The following is a 21,210-nucleotide window of genomic DNA, read 5'->3' as shown; positions in this document are numbered from 1 at the left end:
TCCGTGTTAAAAAATAAAGATTAAATGCCTCCCTTCCTGAGACGCCAATGCTGCTGCTCTTTCGATAAGACTCCCTTCCCAGGTGCCAAGGCGGTACCGATTTGCTGTGTATGTGCTGATCTGTTTTTTTGAAAGCTTGAAGGAATGAATCTCTGACTTTGATGTTCTTTGTTCTAACAAGATTTAAAAGTGTGCTGAAAACCACGCTTCTCCAGAGCAGTTCCTTAAGAGTTATTTGAGAGGCTACCTCTGGGCTATAGTTCTCAGGTTGGCTCAGATAAAACTCTATTCTATTCCTATTATAGATTCTTTATTGATTATTTCTGTCAACAGACTGATACATTTTGGAAGGAGGGAAAATGTATTCTTGCTTGACTAATGATAGGGATGCATTTGTCTTTATTACTATTAAAACCTAAGTAATTAGTATTAAAAATGCCATTGGGATAGCCCTGTTGTAATTGTAGTATCTTGGGCTGGATTTCGTGCCAACTGGGGTCCTGTTTTTTTATACTTCCAGATGACTTTTAAATGGGTAGGCTTGGAGCAGGAACCTGAGCCCTCTAAAGTGGCTTAGCTTTTGGAATTTTTTTCCTGACCTGTATTTTTGCACGCATCTTTATCTTCCTGTTTTAAGGTGGCTCTGATCCAGCTCCTCTAGGGACTCTGAAGATGGGGACCCAAGTGGTTGTGAGACTCTGTAACTCCCTGCTGCCAGCAGAGCCCTCTGTAAGTTTCTGGTGCACTATTGAGAGGAGTGTGACGATGTTAATGGAATTTCAGTACAGCTCGACAACTGGGGGATTTCTCCATCAGGACTCAGATCCTGGAACAAAATTGTAATATATTTGCCTTCTTTTCTAGCTTCCCCTTCTTGTGGAAATTCTAGCTCACTTGATTTATTATCTTTTTCTGGAATTAATAAAATCAGGCAGAGACTGAAAATTTCTAACAATTAATCAGAACATATGGGTTGTTTAAAAGATTTCAATACTGTTTGTTATAGAAATAATGTACATGAATTATAGAGCATTTGGAAAATAGTGCAAACCATGAGTTTTTTGAAAACATAATCCTCCCCCCTAGAAGCAATCCTATTAATATTTTAGAATATTTTCTTCTAGTCTCTTTTCTGTGTGTGTTATTTACATATTTGAGATCATGTTATGCACACACTTTTCACCTTTTGCTTTTTTAACTTAATGTTTGTTAAATATGAAGTTGTTAAAATATTTGTTTTAATATGAATACAGATGTTTGGTAGACATTATAATGGCTGTAATTTTCTTGACTAGTCCTCTGTTGTTGGACTTTCAGGATCCCCTCCCTGCATTGTAAGTAACTAATTGATTTTCTCATTTAAGACTTTTTTTCTTTAGGATAGAGTTCCAGAGGTGGAATGCTAGGTCAAAAGATGTGAACATTTTGTGCAATAAGTTATTTTGTAAAAAAATTGCAGTGTTGGATTTTGTATACATCCTTCAGAAGGCAGAGGGACATCATTTGGGAGATAGGAAGGTCCTTGGTAGAAATCTGGCTACCTCTTGTAACGAGACCCAGGGTCCTGCAGAAAGATTATTTCACAATAGTGTAATTAAGCATGTGGAACCCTAATACATTATGAATGGCAGTCCAGAGACGTGGGGGCATTTTTAACTTCTTATTGAGAGAAACTCAGGGTCACTTCCAAAATATCCACCAGATGGCACTAGTCTTAATCTAATTTTTACCCACAGGATAGTTGGCAGATAACTTTTGAAATGTGAATTTTAAAAATTCATGTAGGGACTTCCTAGGTGGCGCAGTGGTAAAGAATCCGCCTGCCAAGGCAGGAGACATGGGTTTGAGCCCTGCTCTGGGAAGATTCCACATGCCACGGAGCAACTAAGCCCGTGCGCCATAAAAAAAAAAAAAAAAAAAAATTCATGTAAAATATATTTGCATATCTGCTTTGGTACAGTTTATATTAAGCACTAGCATCTGGTGATTACTTTGGCAACATCCTACTCTAGTCTCACACCATTCTGTCTCTTTTTTCCTTTTTCTCCCCACTCAGTCTGTCACAATCACCCTGTACACTCTGTCCCCACATACTAATATTGGATTCTCTGTTTTACTAGTCTTCCTTTTACTATTCTTTCTTTCAGTCTTGTTTCTTGCCTCTGTGTATGTATTTATGTGTAAATGTGACTTCTTGAAGTTTCTGCTAAAAGAATAGGACCTGCTATATATGGTAGGTGCTCAGTATACATTTTATGAATGTTTAATGAAAGACTGCATTGGTGAAGGAGAGGAAAATATAGAAGGATACCAGAAATTATTTCCATTTATCTTGGAAGTACAGTAAAAGAGACAAAAATTCACATTCCTACATTAACTATAAAGTGCTAAATGCTATAATATAGGCATGCTGTCACCTTTGAATTTTAAAGAAAAGAAGCCAATATTTATTGAACATCTACTGTGTGCCATGAAATATTCTTGGTTCTAGAGGTAAATTAGTAACAAAACATACAAAACTCCCTTCCCTCCTGGAGCATACATTCTGGGCAGAAGGGAGGCTGACAATAAACAATATAGAATATGCAAGATGGGGACTTCCTTGGTGGCACAGTGGTTAAGAATCTGCCTGCCAATGCAGGGGACACGGGTAGAGCCCTGGTCTGGGAAGATCCCACATGCCGCGAAGCAACTAAACCCATGTGCCACACACTACTGAGCCTGTGTTCTAGAGCCTGCAAGCCACAACTACTGAGCTTGAGTGCTGCAACTACTGAAGCCCATGCACCTAGAGTCCATGCTATGTAGCAAGAGGAGCCACCGCAAAGAAAGCCTGTGCACAGCAACAAAGAGTAGCCCCCACTCACTGCAACTAGAGAAGGCCCACAAGGCAACGAAGATCCAATGCAGCCAATTAAAAAAAAAATTGCAAGATGGTGATGAAGAAAAATAAAAATAAACCAGGCAAAGAGGTTTGGGAGTGCTGACGTGAGGAGGTGGTATCATTTTAAGTAGAGTGGTCAGAGAAAGCCAAACAGCATAAACACATTTGAACAGAGACCTGAAAGAAGAGCAGGGATGCACCATGGGTTACCTGGGCGGTGAGTGTTCCAGATTACAATCAGAGCTGTCTTGCTTTTCACAAACTCAGGAGTGGTCAGAGGAGTTCCTTGAGAAAGTGGAACTTGAACTAGGCATAGTGAAGATTTGAGTAGCAGAAGTATGGGACATTCTAGGCAGAGGGATAGTCACGAACGTATAGAGGTGAAAATGAGCCTTGCAAGTCTATGAAATGGTGAGGAGCCTGCAAACTGAGCATAGGCAGTGACGGGGGAGGCCTTAAGAGCTGGGCATGAGGAATTTATACCTGACATGCTAGGAAAAGAGAGTGTATGAAGACGTTTGAGCAGTTGAACAGCAAGATGAATGTGTTGTCTAAGGAAGATTAAGGGATGCAGGCTGGAGACAGAGCAGTTTAGGAGCTGGGACACGTTTGGGACCTTTGCCAGGAGATGCGAGCCCTTTTGTGTATATGTATTTATGGTGATGTCTCTGAAGATAAATGCAATAGAAATTGTAAACATATGTTACTGCCGAGGAACTTGCTAATGTGAGAAAACAGAAAAAGATTAAGAAATTGTTTCAGAGAATCATTTCAAATATTTCCGTTGACAATTTTAATTATTTGTTTATTCAAACTGCCTTTCTACTTCCTTATAGTCATTAATGATTGCCCATAATAGATATGTTAAATTTTACATAGGTGTGAATTTCCCACTTCTTAGTTCTCCCAGGGAGAACTCACAGTCAGTATTTTCACCAAATGACAGTTTTGTTTAAGGTTCAAAGTCTTATGTAGGCTAACGTTATTATCTGTATTAATAGAAGTGATGAATGAGTTTGCCAGTGTTTCTTCCACTGGCTTATTGTTTCATTCAACTAAAAACATATGCTGGGTTCCTTTTATGCTATAACATCATATAAAAGTATTGCACAATGATTAGGAACCTGAACTTTGGCTTCACTGCTTAGTAGCTATGGGATCGGGGCAAACTATCGTCAGATCTCTCTTTCTGAGTATGTAAAGTGGAGACAATAAAAATAACCTACTGATTGTGGTAACTGTGCCCATCAAATGAGCTAATGTATGTAAGTGCTTAGTACAGGGCTTGGCACACAGTAAGACCTCATTTTTGCTATTATCACTTTTGTAGATAGATATTTGGGTAGCTTGTGAGGAAAGTATCTGCCTTTATTGGTTTTTTAGGTTTTATTTTATTCAAGTATAGTTGATTTACAATGTGCTAATTTCTGCTGTACAGCAAAGTGATTCAGTTATATATATACACACACATATATATATATACTGTCTATATATATTCTTTTTCATATTCTTTTCTGTTATGGTTCATCACAGGATATTGAATATAGTTCCCTGTGCTGTACAGTAGGACCTTGTTGTTTATCCATTGCCTTTATTGTTAAAGTAATGCAGGACTAAGGAAGCTTATTATCATTTCAGAAACCAGGCAGCATGGCAGGGATATGCAGAAAGCAGCTTGCTTGGACTCTTTGCCTCTCCTCCAGGCAGAGTGAATAACAGGCCTGCAGCATTGGGAGTGGTTCCAGCTACCGGGACTGGCTTGCAGTTTTCCCTCGTTCGGGCACTACGGGGTGCAGATCAATGTCCTAGTTATTCCTAGGTCGTTTAGCTAACCCACTTACTCTCCCAGCTCTTGTGTTGATACCACAATAGGGTGAGATGGAGGGGACAGAAGGAACAGTGAATGTTAGTGTCGCTTAGAGCTAAAGCTCGATTCTTTACTTGGGTCGCTTTCTAAGTCAGACCATGGTAAGTATGGTGAACATATCTTTTGAGGAGAAAAAATGGGATTATCTGGTCCAACAAGAATTTTGTGCTTTTCCCAAGTCTGAGAGGCAGACTCTGTGTGAACATATTATAATTTTTGGAACATTTTAGTACTTGTGTGGGGACAATGGAACAGAATATTTTGAAATTGTACTACCTAAATTTAAACAAATTAATTTTAAATGCCATGTAAATTTTAGTTCCACCCTTGCATTTGCCACATTTCAAGTTTTCATTAGCTGCATGTGGTTGGTGGCCACTGGATTGGACAGCACAGATACGGAACATTTCCAGCATCACAGAAAGTTCTGTTGGACCCTCTTGCTGTAGAATATGTGGTTGGTATTATTATAGACTTCCAAGGAATAGTGCAGTCTTGGACCATGTGCCCTATAATAGATCTTGTACCTATTTAGTGCAGTTTTCCAATGCCTGCAGCATAGGGCAGACAGCATAGGACTGGGCCTCAGAGGCCTTTGGTTCAGGTCTTAGCTCCTGTACTGACTTGCTAAGTGACTGTGAGCACCTCTGCTAGCCTTGGTTCTGTCATCTGTGAGATGAGAGAGTTGGGCCAGATGAGATCTTTTTTTGGAGCTTTAAAATTCAGTGATTTAATGTTTTTTCCCAGGAACATTGAGCTCACAGGTCCTACTTTGATAAATAAATAGCTTGTTGTTCGAGAAACAGCGGCCTCCTGTCATAGATAACTGTCAGCAGGACTTCCCTCTGATGTCTCAATATTTTTTGCTGTGTCCAAAGCATGATGGGCTGTCAACCAATAAGAATCTCTATCCAGAGATCCACCAACTGGGTGTTCTGGTTTTGCATCACTACGTAGGTAGGTGTGTTGCGTACAAGTTTATGTTCTTGGGAGTTTCACAATTCTCTTTAAAAAGGGCCTTGTTGCATTAACATGGGTTAGTGACTCAACTGAGGGTGTTACACCATGAACTGTGGTGGCCGTGAGGGGAGTTCTTGGCAACCAAATTCCCCAGCTAGGCGATGAAAGACGGTGGTCTTCTGACTTGTGGGCTGTTCAGGTTCAGTTTGAGTTGGTGTCATGGTTTTTCCCCAGCCTTAGCCAGAATTGAACCCACAGCATTCAACCAGCAGCAGCCACTTAACACCTCGGCTGACTTCTGCTTCCTGTTTGCTGTGGTCAGAGGGAGGTGTGTCTTTTCTCAGAAGCATCTTTGTGTTTAGCAGCTTTAGACATTCAGGCAGATGTGGCTAGTTCTAGCTGCTCGGGATAAGGATTTTCTTCTTCTCTAGTGAACTGAGGAGGAGGTCATTAGGTTGAACAAGAGCCATTGCTGACTTTTCTTGCTAAGGTACTAATGAGAGATTTGGGGAGGGAATCTGGGCCTTTTGCAAAACCACCAGCATAGAGTCCTATCTCCTCAAACAGCCTTTATCACCACCTGGCTGTATCCTTGGGCAAGGCCTGACCTTCTGTGAGCCTTAACAATCTGTAAACCCTTCCCCCAATCTGGGATCACGCGGAGTAACATAATACATAACACGGGTGTCCTTCCAGCTTCCAGATTTCCTATAGACACAAGAGTGTGCTCTGAGAGGAAAGATGACTAGTATTTTTAAAAATAAACATGACTGTGCCTGGAATAACTAACTGGAAACAGGGGAATAGCTCTCTGCTTCACTTGAGGAAGCTTTTACTTAACTCTTTAAAAAGTACCAGGACATTTTGCAGTAATTTTCATTAAAACCCATTTAATTAATTTAAAACATTTAAAATACGGGTTTTACATTTTAGCAGTTATTTTAAAAAGAAAGAAAGCAAGCTTTTTTTGGCAAAGCCTTGTTCATCCTTGGTTTACCCTCGATGTTTCTGTTGTGATCCTGTGATTGGTTTAGCACTATTTTATTAAATGTACCCTTATAGCATCAATAACTAAAGCTCTTTCTATCCTCTTTTTGTGTCTTTCCTTTCTGTTTACACTTCTTTCGTCTAACCTCACTGTCCAGGCCCCGTGTGGAAAAAGGTTGCTGTTTTCAGCTAGTCTGGGGGAAAAAAAATCCTGTGATTCAGCGTCCTTCCTACCTACCTTGTGGTGGGGCACTGGAGGCCTTAAGTCATCAGAGCTTGTGTGCATGTGTGTCTGTGTGTGTGTGTGTGTGTGCACGCAACACATGCACATGCCGGCCAGTGTGTCAGTGTGGGGGGTGTGCGTGCATGCGTGTGTGTGATTGCCGGTGCAAGTACACGCCGGCATGCCCGTGTGTGTGTGTGTGTGTGTGTGTGTGTGTGTGTGTGTGCGCGCGCGCGCGCTCCTGTGTATCCCCGGGGCGCGCGCACACACCGGCACGCCCGCCTGCAGGCCTGCGGTGCGGTGTCTGCAGCGTCCGCATACACGCCCGCCCCCGGCCCGGCGTGTGAGCGTGTGCGTGTGTGTGCGCGCCGCGGGGCTCTCCCTGACGCACGCCGGGCTGGGGACCCCCGCCAGCGCCCCTCGGCCGGGTGCGCGCCCAGCAGTTTCTATAGGAACCACGACGGCGCCCGCGCCCCTCCTGCGGAGCCCCGGTGCGAGCATGCCCAGTGCAAGCTGCTAGTTTGGCCCGGGTCTAGGTTTCCAGTAAGTGGCATGCGGGACTCCGGAGACATCCCAATGAGCTGAGCCCAGAGTCTTTGTGTGCACAGGGAGAAGGAGGCGGCGGCCGCCGGCCCGGAGACCCCGCGCGGGGGGCCCGGCAGGAACAATGCTGGCCTGCCTGACCCGGGGGAACTTACTGGACGTCCTGCAGGAGGGCTTCAATGAGGTAACTGTCTGCTCCTCCCACTCGCCAGCTCCCCCGCCCTAGCGCATCCCGCCTAATCTCTGGGAGGGATCCCCTTCCGCTCTCATTCTCACCTGGGCCCCAGAACAGTCCCCCCAAAGAGCCCTAAGGAGGCTAAGGTGGTGGGTACGGGGCAGACGAGCCTGGTGAAATCAAAAGGGCTGAGCTCTTCCAGCTAAGCTGGACCATGACCTTCCCTGGTAGCTTGCCTGAGCCCAGAAGACAGGACCAGAGATTCATCTCCTTCCAAAAGAAGTGGTCTTCACCCTCCCCGGGGTTCGCCCCAAAGAAATCCCCAGGGAAGCCCGTGAATATATGGCAAAGATGCTTATTCTGTTTCAGGAGCTAAGTGGGTGAGCCAGGGCAGGGGTGGGGTGGCGTTGCATTGGTAGAAAGTTTGAGAGGGGGCCAGGGGAGTAGGTGGTCCACAGGAAGTGCCCTCTTCATGTTCACATCTCTTTCTAAATCTAGGGCAGTACATTTCTCCACAACCATGGGCATGATTGGCAGAGAGGACCTAAGAGGAGAGAGAGGTTTCTGGGCCCAATTTCGGGGAGCTGGTGTTTACTCCTTTCTGTGTGAGAGTGGGAAACTGGGGCCTCAATCTGACAGGCGATATGGGCTAGGGCTGGCGGGGAGTCTTTTTCTCTTCACTTGTTTTCTCTCCGAATTCTGTTATTTATTCCATTTTCTTCTCTTGGGACCCTAGACATTCTGGTTTAGGACCTTTGCCCCTTGCGGTTTGCCCCATATGGTCTTCCATTGCTTCTGCGCCCCACCCCTTGGGTTGCCTTATGCAGCATCGAGGGAGACCCCTACAAGGAGAGCTGGACTCTTAGTCATGTCTTTCTTCCTTTCTCCCTCTCTCCTTTGCTTTCTGCCTCTCCCTCTCCTCTTTATGTCTCTCTTTCTTAAGTTAAGGGTTTTTTTTAAATCAGTTTTTTGTTTGACAAGTAACATGAATACATTTTCTTCTCAAATATGAACATTACAAGGCAAGACCGAGTGCCTTGGCCACTTATGCCATCCTGGCCTTTTCCCCGGAGGTAACCATTCTCATGAATTTGTGTATAAGATTTTCTTTCTACATCTGCACTGCAGACTCTTTCCTTAATTCCTGTTTTTAATTAAGAAGCTCTGCAGCTTGACCTGCCTCAGAACCTTCCCCAGTCCTGGCGCCTGTGCCCAGCTTTGTTCCTGATGCAGAGAGAGGAAGGCTGCACAAATGCTGTCCCAACCTAACCAACTGCGTCAGAATTTTCATTTGGCTGAGGGGTGTCACAGCCTTCACTGAAAGGCAGAGCTTACCTCCTGTCTGCACTGCGGGGTCCTCCTCTTTGCATCATTCCCCTTTGAACACACGGAAGGGGATTGTTAACAAAGAGCTACAGTCTGAGAGTTGAAACACAGACGCCAGGAAGCCACCTCTTTGAGTGCTTCCAGTATTCTTTTTTCACTCTCTGCCTTTGGGCGTCCCTGGTCTTGAGCCTCATAGAAGCTCCTCAGGCCCTCTTATGGCCTCGCATTTGCATTTTTGTAAGTCAGCCCCCAGGGATCAGTTTCCGCTGTCTTACTAGAAGGAGGGAAACAGTACAGAGTGAGTCCTAGTCTTTGCCTTCTGCTCGTTTCACCTCCAAACCTTTCAGCTGAAGAGCCAGGTAAACTGAGAGGCTAGACTGTCTTTTTCTTTTTCACGCTTTGGTGCTTCCATAAATGTCTCCTGACACACAATTCTTATAAAATATAAGGGTAAGGGAGAATAGGAGAGTTTTCTTTTTATGGTGGTAATGGAGTCTTCATAAAAACAACAGTCAACTTTACAGTTAATTCATCTTTAGTAATGCCTCTTTTCCTCTGACATTTGATTTTTCTACCCATCTGGGAAACTTCCCTCCACCCCCTGCACAGGCTAATGTACAATCCACTCCCTTCTCTTAGTAGATTTGAACTCTGATAGCTAATAGGTACTTTTGGTTTCTCTGAGAAATTCACGTTGTCTAAATAATAGTAGTATGTCTCACCTCAATGATTCCTTACAGTTTAAACAATTCTTTCACATACATAATAAATTATATTAAATAATGCTTTTCACATATGGAATCACATATAGTGCTACTGAATAATGGTACAGTTGGTCATGTCAGAGTTGATGGGGCCCTGTTTGACCTAGTCCGGCCTCTAGGGTTGCTTAATAGATTTAGTAATGTCAATCTCTTGTGTTAGAGTCATGTGATATGGGTGTAAAGAGAGACTTAAAAGCTAATGTCAGAATGCACTTCAATTTCTCTGAGAAACTGTTCCTGCTGGGCTAAGAATACCACACATGTATCCACTCATCTCCTGGGAGTAAGCCAAGCGTATCTGAAGCTGTTCTTTATCACCCAGATGCTTTATAGGTCTATGTGGTTAGGGCTGTGACCTCATTCTCTATGGCAGAGAAAACTGCCACAGGAAATGAAGCGATAGCCCTAATTGGTTAATTATAAGGGAACCCTGCAGCAGCGAAACCCTGCCCTCTGAATCAGGGCTTCCCTCTACCTACTGTTGGCCTCTGTACTCAATCCAGTTGCCACCCTGCGTGACTATGCACAAACAGATTTTCTTCTACCACCTTTCTTTCTTTCTTTCTTCTACCACCTGTCTCTCTGCACCTTCCTGGCCTCCTTACACCTAACAGATTACTCACAGGATTGATCCGTGTCAATGTCAGTGCAGTGATCCCTTGTATTGACATGGCATAGCTATATTGTGAATTATCCACGAGTTTTGGCCACTGCCTCCCCCTGGCTGTCATCCAGCGTCTCCTGTGTTCTGGGCCTGGTCAGGCTTTGTGTAGGTCACAATTTCCCCATTCTGCCTCTGCCTCAAAGCTATTTATTTGTTTTCTCTGCCTCTTGGTATTGATGTTGTCATATGAATGTTGTCTTTGATTCATGTGCCAACATGAATTTCTGCAAGTTTTTTTTTCTCTTGGGGCTGAACTTTCTTTAAAAAAAGACTTTGGTGCCTGTGATGAAACGTTTTGACAGACCTGAGACTGTAATATGGCTTGGCCAGTAAGCATTCATTCATTTAGTTATTTAGTTCATTATTGAGTGAGGGGATGGATAAAATAATTGAAAAACACCTGGTCCCTGCTTCTGAGGAATTGATAGGGAGAGATTTGTAGGTGTACTGAAAAAACCACATAGGATGCTTAATGTGGTAAGTGTCATAAAAGAGGTAGTGTTTGTAGGAGATCGTAGAGATATCTTGTACTTAATGATATCATGAAAAGCACCAGGTATTTACCAACCTACCTGATCACTGAGGCCAGATTTTTTTCCTGCTCGTTTGGTAAACATGCATGCAAACACTCATTCGATAGACATTCACTGAAGTACTGTGTTTACCAGGCACCATGCTAGGCTCTGGAAATAGAAGGCAAATAACATGGAATCTGTGTGCAAGTGGGGCTCACAGGCCACTGAAAATAGAGCTAATGTTCAGAGTGGAAACTTGGGAAAATTGTGACAATACAGAAATCTTGCTTATCAAGCAGAGCCAGCCAGTGCCTGGCTGTAGTGTTACGGCCTGAGGGACTCGAAGTTGTGGGAATGATTTATTAAAATGTTGGTCGACAGGAAATCAGTTGTCTGAGCCTTAACCTTTTAAACAGATGACTTGGAAGACTTTCCCTACAAGTTTCTCTCCAACTAGAAATTTAAATCCCACATTGAGAGTCATCTGCTTGGCAGGCCCTGAGAAATGCAGGAAAGGCCTTTGTGTGGTGTCGTGCCCATAAGGGGGACGTAGAATGAGAGAGGGAGGCGACTGGCAGGTGGAGCAGCTGCAGGGCACATCTCTCCTAAGTGCCCCGTGCCTTCCGTGGAGGAGGATGAGCAGCATGGGCCCACCAGAGGCTCTCAGTCGTTTCCACAATGGATTCCTCTGTGCTTTACTATAGAAATTAAAGGCCTGTTAAGTCTTCAGTGTAACAGCTCCACACCCCCCAACCTTCTTTTTTCTGTCCTGACTGATTTCTGCTCTCCTCACCCAGGCTCCTTGGCTTTGTGCCCACAGGAGTCAATGCCAGCTAAACAGATGCTCCCTGGCGGCAAGCTGTCAGGCAGTTTTCTGTTCCTTGTGGTGAGTGATGGCCTGGCCAGGCATGGGGACAGTGGTCAGGCACTGTTTGCCAGGTGCCTCTCCCCCAGGCAGTGCAGAGAGGCTGCGGGACACTGGAAATGCTTCAGCTGCCATGACCAGCCTTGTTGTCTAGGCTTTGAGAACCAAAGACAGCAACGAACATTTTCCTGAGTGTGTGTCCTTGTTATCTCCAAACCAGGCCCCATTTGAGCGGTCATGGACATAACCTTCAGTGGTCAGGTATGGTAAGGGGGTAGGGAACCAATCCCAAAGGCTGTAACGGTGGGCTCCATATAGGGGAGTCTCTATAGGGGAGACTCGTAGACCATACAGTGATACTTCATTCATTCATTCACATGTGTTTATCCAGCACTTACCTTGTAACATGTACTCATGAAGGAACAGAATGTTTGTGGAACTCATAGCTAATGGAAATTTTAAAATAAGGTTAGGAGATGATATCTTTTCAGATATCATCATGTCATTATTCTTTGACCACTGGGTTGAACAAGAACACAAAGAGCTCTGCCCATACAGAGAAGAAGACATTCAATGATTAATTTATTGTTGGCTGTGTTGGGTCTTTTGTTGCTGTGTGCAGGCTTTCTGTAGTTGTGGTGAGCAGGGCTACTCTTCGTTGCGGTGCATGGGCTTCTCAGTGCGGTGGTGGCTTCTCTTGTTGTGGAGCACGGACTCTAGGCGAGCGGGCTTTAGTAGTTGCGGTGCATGGGCTCAGTAGTTGTGGCTCATGGGCTTAGTTGCTTCACGGCATGTAGGATCTTCCCGGCCCAGGGATCAAACCCATGTCCCCTGCATTCGCAGGTGGATTCTTAACCACTGTGCTACCAGGGAAGTCCCTTTAATGATATTTTTACTTACGAACTTCACTTTTACGGGAGTACCCAGTGGGTTCAATGCACAGCTTTTCCTGGTTCAGTAAAGGCCTGAAAGAGTTAATAGAAAAGAAATACAATATTGCATTCTTTTACTGGGATAATTTAGGCCAGCAATAACTCTAGGTTTCCAAACCTCCTGCCTTCCTCTCAGTTTCTCAGCAGTCTCCACCCCCATCTCATCATCTCTAGCTGGAGGGTCTCAGAGTTCTAAACAGGTATCGGGTTTCACTGTAGAACTGATTTCCTTCCTGAGCCTTTCAGGTCTCCTGAACTCTCCCTCCAGTGCACCACAAGAGCCCCCACTGCTTTTCCTGTTTGCCTTTCTTGCTTGCCAGCAGGGAGCCATAGGGCCAACTCCCTGGATGTTTCTACACTGAGAACACTAGGTCTCACAGACTAACCCTGGTGAAGCCCAGTTGGAGCTTTTGCAGCTCTAACCACGTAAGCCCCCTGCAGGAATTCTCTTTGACCTAGAGGCTTAGAGGAGATAGAGAGCAGAGGCTGGATTTACAGACTTGTTTGGAAGGAAGTGAAGGTCCCAAAGAAAAACAGAAAGTTACATTTGGTGACAAGAAAACTTTCAAGGTCAAGCTTTATTGCACAAAGGAAGAATGTGGACAAAACTGTCAACTCCAGAAGACTTTTAACTCACGTTGTTGTTGTTTGGAGTGACCTGGAGGAAGCTGATGGAGATACCTCCGGCTGCTCCTTGGTATTACCACTGCTCTCACAATTTTTAGAGCGGTCCAGTCTCATCCAGCCAAAATCCTGCTTGCACAGCTTTGTTGCTGTGTCTGCTTTTCCTCCCCGTGAGGTCTGACTCAGGTTGTCATATAAACCCTGTGTTGCTAGACTTCTGGATTACATAGGCATCCTTCTAGCTTCCTCGAAACAAGTTAGAGATGTTAATTCTGGACTGAGATTAGTTCTCTGCTGTCACTGACATTGTCTGATTGTCTTGTTTTCTTTATTCTTTTGGTTGTAAGTGCCAAGGACCCATCTTGAAATAGCAGAGGTAGAAAGTGGAATTTACTGACTCATGGAATCCAAGGAAAAGCTGAAAAACTAAACCATGGAAAGGGCAAGGATGGGGCAGAGTCCTAGAAACAATGAAAGTAAGGAACTCAAAACACTGGCAGAATCTCTCCCTCTGCCCTCTGTCTCTTACCTCTGGTTCTTTCTGTGGGTAGCTCTATTCCTTCTCACTACAGATGGCTTTCCTCTCTCAGGTGGGCAACATGGCTTATGGCAACATCTAACTTTTGTATGTTACAACTTTGTCCAGGAGGGACACAGAGAGAGAAGACTGATTCTATTCCTAAATACCAGATCAAAAAATTCCAGGGATTGACTAGATTTGATCAGTCAACTCAGCTAGACCAGTCACCTGTGGCCAGTGGATGGGGTTACGTGATACCAGCTGGTCCTGAGGTCCCCCACTGTGTTTGCAGAGGGGGCATGTTTCTAGAGAAGGCAGTCATTTTGAGCTGGGCCCCTACCCCAAGACTGATGAGCTACAACACCCCCAGGGGCCTGACTTGAACTTGATTGAGGTCCTGTTGTGTTTCTCCAGCTGTTGTTGGAAACTGATTAAGAATTGGGGGCATGTTCAAGATATGTTTCTTAATAACCAAGATATTTTTGTATTTTGGACCTGTTGCATTTTGTCTTCACTGAATAATAGACTTATAAAATGACAGTGCTAGAAGGAAATAAAATGCAGTGGTCGTTTTTTTCCCCCCAGCTGCTGAAAGAAGCCCTAAGGAGTTACTTCAGATGACGGGTTCTGGGTGGGGATGGACAGAGATAGAGAAAGTGCGTAAACTGACCTTTGGATTCCCACCCCAGCCCTAACAGAGAAGCTCTGCTTTTCCCTATTTTACATATCTGTATTTCATAGAAGTTATAATTTGAAAAAAGATTATGAAGCAAAGATGAGAAAAATAAAAACAAAACTACCAGCCTACCCCCCCCCCCCCCCCCCGCCCCCGAGGGTAAGAGCCTCTTGCAAAAAGCACATGGTATTTCGTCTGCTGCAGGAGCAGCTCAAGTCAGTTGTAAAACTAAGCAGCAGAGCTATTGAGGGCCTGGACAGGCCTCTTTTAAGATAAACATCTTTGTTGGGGAAGGAAAGTGGGTGGTGGTGGTGGTCTTTTTAAGTCTCTACTTTGTCCTTCAAATCAGTTTTTTTTTTCAGAGCCAGCAGTAGGCATTTATAGCAAGAACAAGATCTTGCCTGCACCTAGGGTGAGAAGTACAGGTATCTTCAAGTTGAAGGGGAGACAAACTGAGGCTTAGTTTAGTGGTTGGCTCCCAACTTGGATTTAAAGGGAGAGGCAGAGACCTGAAGTCAATGTGACTCTTAACCTGTGGACAAGAATTGCCCCACTCAGCTGTGAATCTCTGATGTCTTTGTTAGATGCCACTTGATAATCCACATGCAGACATAGTAGTGACATGACAAAGGCCTTTCTTCAATTAAAATTTTTTATCAATGATTGCATTGAAAGCATGCTTGTCAGTTTTTAAAATCACACGACTCTGGGCAGAGTAGTAAATATCCTCAGCATTTTAGCATCTACCACCCTCCTGGAATGACTTCAGGATTCATGATGAAGACCATCCAGCCTTGTAGTTCCCTGACATCCCCACCGCAGTGATTGTCCCCCTCTGTGCCACTTCACTAAGGCCACGTACGGAGGCCACATCCTGCACCTTATTCCACGGAATTACCCCATCCCTGAAACTGTGAACTCTGAAACTCCAACTCTATGCTCAAAGCCCCAATTTCCACACTCCTCCATCCCCATGAAACTTATTTTCAGTTGCATCACATCCTCTTCTCCTTACTCTTCTCCATCTTCTCAGTTTATCAGCTTTCCTTTAGTTTCTTCCCCCAGGTGCAGAGTCCATGATCAGTCCCTTCAAGTACACTCTCACCACCGTCTCACTTCCTTTGCCTTGGTGATTGCTGCCTCTCCTCTGCCCGTTTCTGGTCCTACATTAGCCTGTTTCTGGTTTCTTCCGCTCAGGGTCCAGGCCTGCTGAGCACATCTAGAGGAAATCACATAACCTTGCGGATTGATTCGATTACAAAATTATGATTTCCAGCCCCAGCTGAGTCCTTGGTGCTGCCAGGAAATCTTTAGCTCTTTCCAGCTTCCCACAGGGTCTCTTTCCTGAGCCTCCTTCACTCTCCCTGTCCCTTTCACTCTCAGCAGATAGACCTGCCTGCTTCATAGTGGATAGAGGGGCAGTTGGATTTGGGGTCCTTCAGCTGCCCTCTTCCCCACCTCCCCGCCTCCCTGCAGAGGCACCTATTCCTGCCTCTCATCATCAGAGGAGGAAGCGGCCCTCTTCCCCACCTCCCCACCTCCCCATCTCCCCGCAGAGGCACCTACTCCTGTCTCTCATTATCAGAGGAGGAAGCGGCCCTCTTCCCCACCTCCCCACTTCCCCACCTCCCCATCTCCCCATTTCCCCGCAGAGGCACCTATCCGTGCCTCTCATCATCAGAGGAGGAAGCGGCCCTCTTCCCCACCTCTCCACTTCCCCATCTCCCTGCAGAGGCACCTACTCCTGTCTCTCATCATCAGAGGAGGAAGCGGCCCTCTTCCCCACCTCCCCTCTTCCCCACCTCCCCACCTCCCCATCTCCCCATCTCCCCGCAGAGGTACCTACTCCTGTCTCTCATTATCAGAGGAGGAAGCGGCCCTCTTCCCCCTCCTCTGAAACCTTGCTGCGTCATTCATGCTCCTCCCTTGTACCTGTTTCTCCTTCACTAACCCCTCATCTCAGCCTGCAAGTGTCCCCTCATCCTAAAACCCCCTCATTCCTTCCCACCTTCCTCCCCAGCGAATACCCTCTCTCCTCCTCTCCATTTCTGTTTTCCTGCTTCCTGAGGTCTTCTCTGTTCACTGCCCTCTAACTTTCCCCCCCACCAGGCTGCAGTATCAGTTCTCATAAAGGTCACCAGAGCCTGTTGAATGCAATGGGCTTCCAGTCCTCGGCCTGACTTTTCTACAGCCTTTGACCTTTTTGATCATCTGTCTTCACATTCTCTGGTCCTGGATTCCCACGTAATACGTGCTCTTGATTCTTCTCCTGTCCCTCTGATTGCATGTTCTAATTTTTTTTTTTTCGGTCACGCTGCATGGCTTGGGGGATCTCAGTTCCCTGACCAGGGATTGAACCCCAGTCACGGCAGCAAAAACCTGGAATCCTAACCACTAGGCACCAGGGAACTCCCTAAAATAATTTTTTTTGCTGCTCACTTCACTGTGATGATATACCTCAACCTCTGACCTGAGCTTTCCTTCCTTTTCTCTCGTATGCTTTCTGTGCTATAGTAGAAATAACACATTCTTTGGAGTAAGATGGAGTGGGTTTCAGATTCTGTTTTCGCCACTGATCAGCGCTATGATCTTGAGCAAGGTTTCCCATGTGAAAAATTGGGCTAATAATGCTGATTTTAATGACTGGGTGTGAGGATTAAAGGAGAGAAGCATGTAAAGGGCTTCATTCAGTGGCTGACAGGGGTGGGCACGCAGTGCATTTTCATTCTCTTCTTTCCCTAAGTGCCGTCTCTCCCCACTCCCTTTCCTGCCAAGTAACTTTTTTTTTTAAATTAATTAATTAATTTATTGGCTGTGTTGGGTCTTCGTTGCTGCACGCAGGCTTTCTTTAGTTGTGGAGGGCAGGGGCTACTCTTTGTTGCGGTGCACAGGCTTTTTGTTGCAGAGTCTTCTCTTGTTGCAGAGCACAGGCTCTAGGTGCGCAGGCTTCAGAAGTTGTGGCACATGGGCTCAATAGTTGTGGCTCACGGGCTCTAGAGCACAGGCTCAGTAGTTGTGGCACATGGGCTTAGTTGCTCCGTGGCATGTGGAATCTTCCCGGACCAGGGATCGAACCCGTGTCCCCTCCATTGGCAGGCGGATTCTTAACCATTGTACCACCAGGGAAGCCCCAAATAACTTCTTATAGTTCACCTTACTTTTGGGGGTGTTGTAGAACCCAGAATTTGGAGGCAGCACTGGGTTGAGATCCTTGTTCTGCCACTTACCTGTCCTGTGACCCTGGGCTTGTTGTTGCTCTGAACCTTGGTTTCCATATCTGTAATATGGTAATAGTAGTCCTGCATCTCTAATCAGTGTGAAGGGGGGGATAAATATTTACATATTCGACCCTTGAATAACATGGGGGTTTGGGGCACAAGCCCTCTGCGTAGTGGGAAAACTGTATAACTTATAGTCGGCCATTTGGAGGCGCACGGTTCCTCCACATCTGCATTAACTAGCTGCAGGTGATATGGTACTGCAGGGTTACCACTGAAAAAAATCTGTGAGTCAGTGGACCCACACAGTTGAAACTCATGTTGTCCAAGGGTCAACTGTATACACACAGGTTGTATATATATGAAAAGATGTGGTGAAGTGCCTAGCACCACACCTGGCATGTAGTAAGAGCTCAGTAGATGCTGTTATAATCCCGTTTGCACCTATGCCTGTCACACACAGATACTCTCAGATGTCTCTCTCCCACCCCACACCCGTCTCTTGTGTTCTAGACCTGTATTTTGCCAACTGGCTGCAGAACATCTCTACCCTGATGTTTTGCAAGTGGCTCAGACTTGTTCAAAACTGAACTGTTTGCTTTTCGCCAGTACTTGTTCTTCATATATTCTCTGTCTCAGTCAAAACATCCCCATCCATTCAGGTGTGACTTTTTGGGCTCTCTCTTTTTGTCGGTGCCTACCTCCTGTCAGTCATCTCTGACTTATTTCTGCTATTTGTCCTTTTCTAACTGTACTGCTTCAGTTTAGGCTCTCATCTTCCATCACTTGAATTATTGCCTGGATGCTCCTCTTTCTGTCACATATTCTACTCCGTGTCCAGAGTGATCTTTCTAAGATACAGGCCTCACAGTTTCACTCTTCTGTTCCAAATCTCCATGCTTTCTGGTTGAAGCTCTTTAAGCCTTAAGGCTAAGTTCTGGTAGGTCTTGTGCTGACCTTTTACCGCATGCCACTGACAGCTCTGCCCACACACTAATTTGTTAACTGGCCATTCCTCCAAGATACCATATGCCTTCACGCTCTTCCTTCCTTCCTTTCTTTTTTTTTTTTTTTTATTACATCTCTCTAGGATGCCCTTCTGCTCTTCTCCAATTGGCAAAATTCCTTAAAGAACCAGACAGACATCTTCTTCCCTCTTGACCCTTCCCTGATGTGCTCATTCTTCCATCTACCCCTTCTGTGCACAGATAGCATTCTTTTTTTTTTAATAAGTTTATTTATTTATTTATGTATTTATTTTATTGGCTGTGTTGGGTCTTTTTTTTTGCTGTGCGCGAGCTTTCTTTTTAGTTGCGGTGAGTGGGGGCTACTCTTCATTGTGGTGCGCGGGCTCCTCATTGCTATGGCTTCTCTTGTTGCAGAGCATGGGCTCTAGGCACGTGGGCTTCAGTGGTTGCAGCACATGGGCTCAATAGTTGTGGCTCACGGGCTCTAAAGCACAGGCTCAATAGTTGTGGCGCACGGACTTAGTTGCTCCGCGGCATGTGGGATCTTCCTGGAGCAGGGATCGAACCCACGTCCCCTGCATTGGCAGGCGGATTCTCAACCACTGCGCCACCTAGGAAGCCCCAGATAGCATTCTTTAACACTTCTTCATTGTCGCAGTGACCGCTTTGTATTACAGTTGTTTATGTGCCTGTGATTGCTGGGCCTGGCACAGTGCCTGGCAGTGCTGGTTGATTTGAGTAAATGAATACACGAAATGACAGGGTCTGAAAGGATCTTGTGAGATGGGCTCTAATAAGTTGAAATTTTTTAGAGGTAAATATGCATCAAGGAGACCAGTTATACAAGAAGGAGAATGAAGACATTCATTTCACAAAAGAATGAGTTAAAAATTTGTAAGGGTTTGGTTGATAGCACTGTGTGAGTCAACAATGTGAAGCGGTAACAAAAAAAGAAGAGGAGGAGGAGGAGGAAGAAGGGGAAGAGAAGGAGAAGAGAATGGGAAATATCTTGGATGAGAAAGCTGAGTGTCTGATTTTATAGCCAGAGTATTGTGTTTGGTTCTAGATATTATGATTTTAGAGGAATTTAGGCCAGAATAGCAATAATTCTTGAAGCCAATTTTTTTTAAAGATTTTTGGAAAAAATTATTAAAATGGACAAACTACTAGCTGACATGATGATGAAAAAAGGAGAAAGCACAAATATACAAAATAAGATATAACAGTGGAGAAGTAACTGTTGAAAGAGAAAAACTGTCTTTGCAGATCTGTGCAAATAATTTTAAAACTTTGATGAAATTGATAATTTCTGAGGGAAATTCTGATTACTAAAATTGATAGAGACAAAATATGTAAACAGACCAATTTCTGTAGAAGAAATAGAGAAACTTAATAAGGAACTATTCCTCAAAAAAGTACCAGGCCCAGATTATTTCACAGGGGAAGTCTACCAAACCTCCACTTATCAGATAGTCCCAGTGCTCTACAGATGATGTCATAGGATTGGAAATGAGGAGAAACTTTCTGCTTCTTTTTATTAATATTTCTAAATGATAGTGCAAAAAAAGCTACAAACTGATATTACTTGTGAATACCCATGAAAAAGTACAAATATAGTACTAATAAATATTTTATTAGTGAACAAAATTCAACACCACATTAAAAATGTAATTTGTTATGATCAAATAGGATTAACTCGAGGAATGCATGCGGGATCTTAATTCCCCAACCAGGGAATGAACCTGCACCTCCTGCAGTGGAATCAAGGAGTCTTAACCACTGGACTGCCAGGAAAGTCATAAAACTTTTATCCATATTTAACATCGGGGCTTCTCTGGTGGCACAATGGTTAAGAGTCCGCCCGCCAATGCAGGGGACATGGGTTCGACCCCTGGTCCGGGATGATCCCACATGCCATGGAGCAACTAAGCCCATGCGCCACAACTACTGAGCCCATGTGCTACAACAACTGAGGCCCATGTGCTTAGAGCCCCTGCTCCGTAACAGGAGAAGCCACTGCATTAAGAAGCCTGTGCACTGCAATGAAGAGTCGCCCCCCTCTCTGCAACTAGAGAAAGCCTGCCAACAGCAACGAAGACCCAATGCAGCCCATAAATTAAATCAATAAATAAATAAAAATTAAAAAATTAGCATCCTTTCCTTATAGAACCACTCAAGAAAATAAGACTTGCTTGGTAACGGCGATGGGGTTTGCGATTGTCCCCGGGAGCACCATCATGGCCACGTGCTTCTTCATCCCAGGAATGGTCACTGTGCACGTCCACAGGTTCACTAATGGGGGCAAGGTTGCCCGTTATTCATATCAGTGGAATTTGATGGGAAGAGAAGGCACACCTCTGGAGTTAATTGCTACTATGTGTTAGAGGGTTTGGAGAACATTGATTAAGGAAGCATTTTCCTGATTGATGAGAAAACTCCGTTATGCTGATGAAAAAACTCCGTTATGCGTGTCTACCCCTGCTAGGAGGTTATGCGGTG

At 44.8% G+C, this 21,210-nt stretch overlaps 1 protein-coding gene across 3 annotated transcripts in view; it reads left to right on the top strand.

Annotated features, from left to right (window-relative positions):
- Nucleotides 1–608: 608 nt before the first annotated feature.
- DIXDC1 (DIX domain containing 1) overlaps nucleotides 609–21,210 on the top strand; it is a 69,032-nt gene continuing 48,430 nt past the window's right edge. For 2 of the 3 annotated variants that reach the window (XM_057749636.1, XM_057749634.1), the window contains exon 1: nucleotides 7,537–7,648. In XM_057749636.1, the coding sequence (XP_057605619.1) occupies nucleotides 7,589–7,648 (60 nt within the window). In that variant the 5' untranslated portion in view covers nucleotides 7,537–7,588. Of the gene's footprint in view, nucleotides 730–7,536; nucleotides 7,649–21,210 lie in introns of those variants that run through there. The other variant, XM_057749635.1, reaches the window with a different exon arrangement.

Source organism: Hippopotamus amphibius, chromosome 9, assembly GCF_030028045.1.
Source record: "Hippopotamus amphibius kiboko isolate mHipAmp2 chromosome 9, mHipAmp2.hap2, whole genome shotgun sequence".
In the NCBI taxonomy this organism is placed as follows: Eukaryota; Metazoa; Chordata; class Mammalia; order Artiodactyla; family Hippopotamidae; genus Hippopotamus; species Hippopotamus amphibius.
Note: the sequence above shows the minus strand (reverse complement) of the source record. Positions and strands in the feature narration are given on the sequence as shown.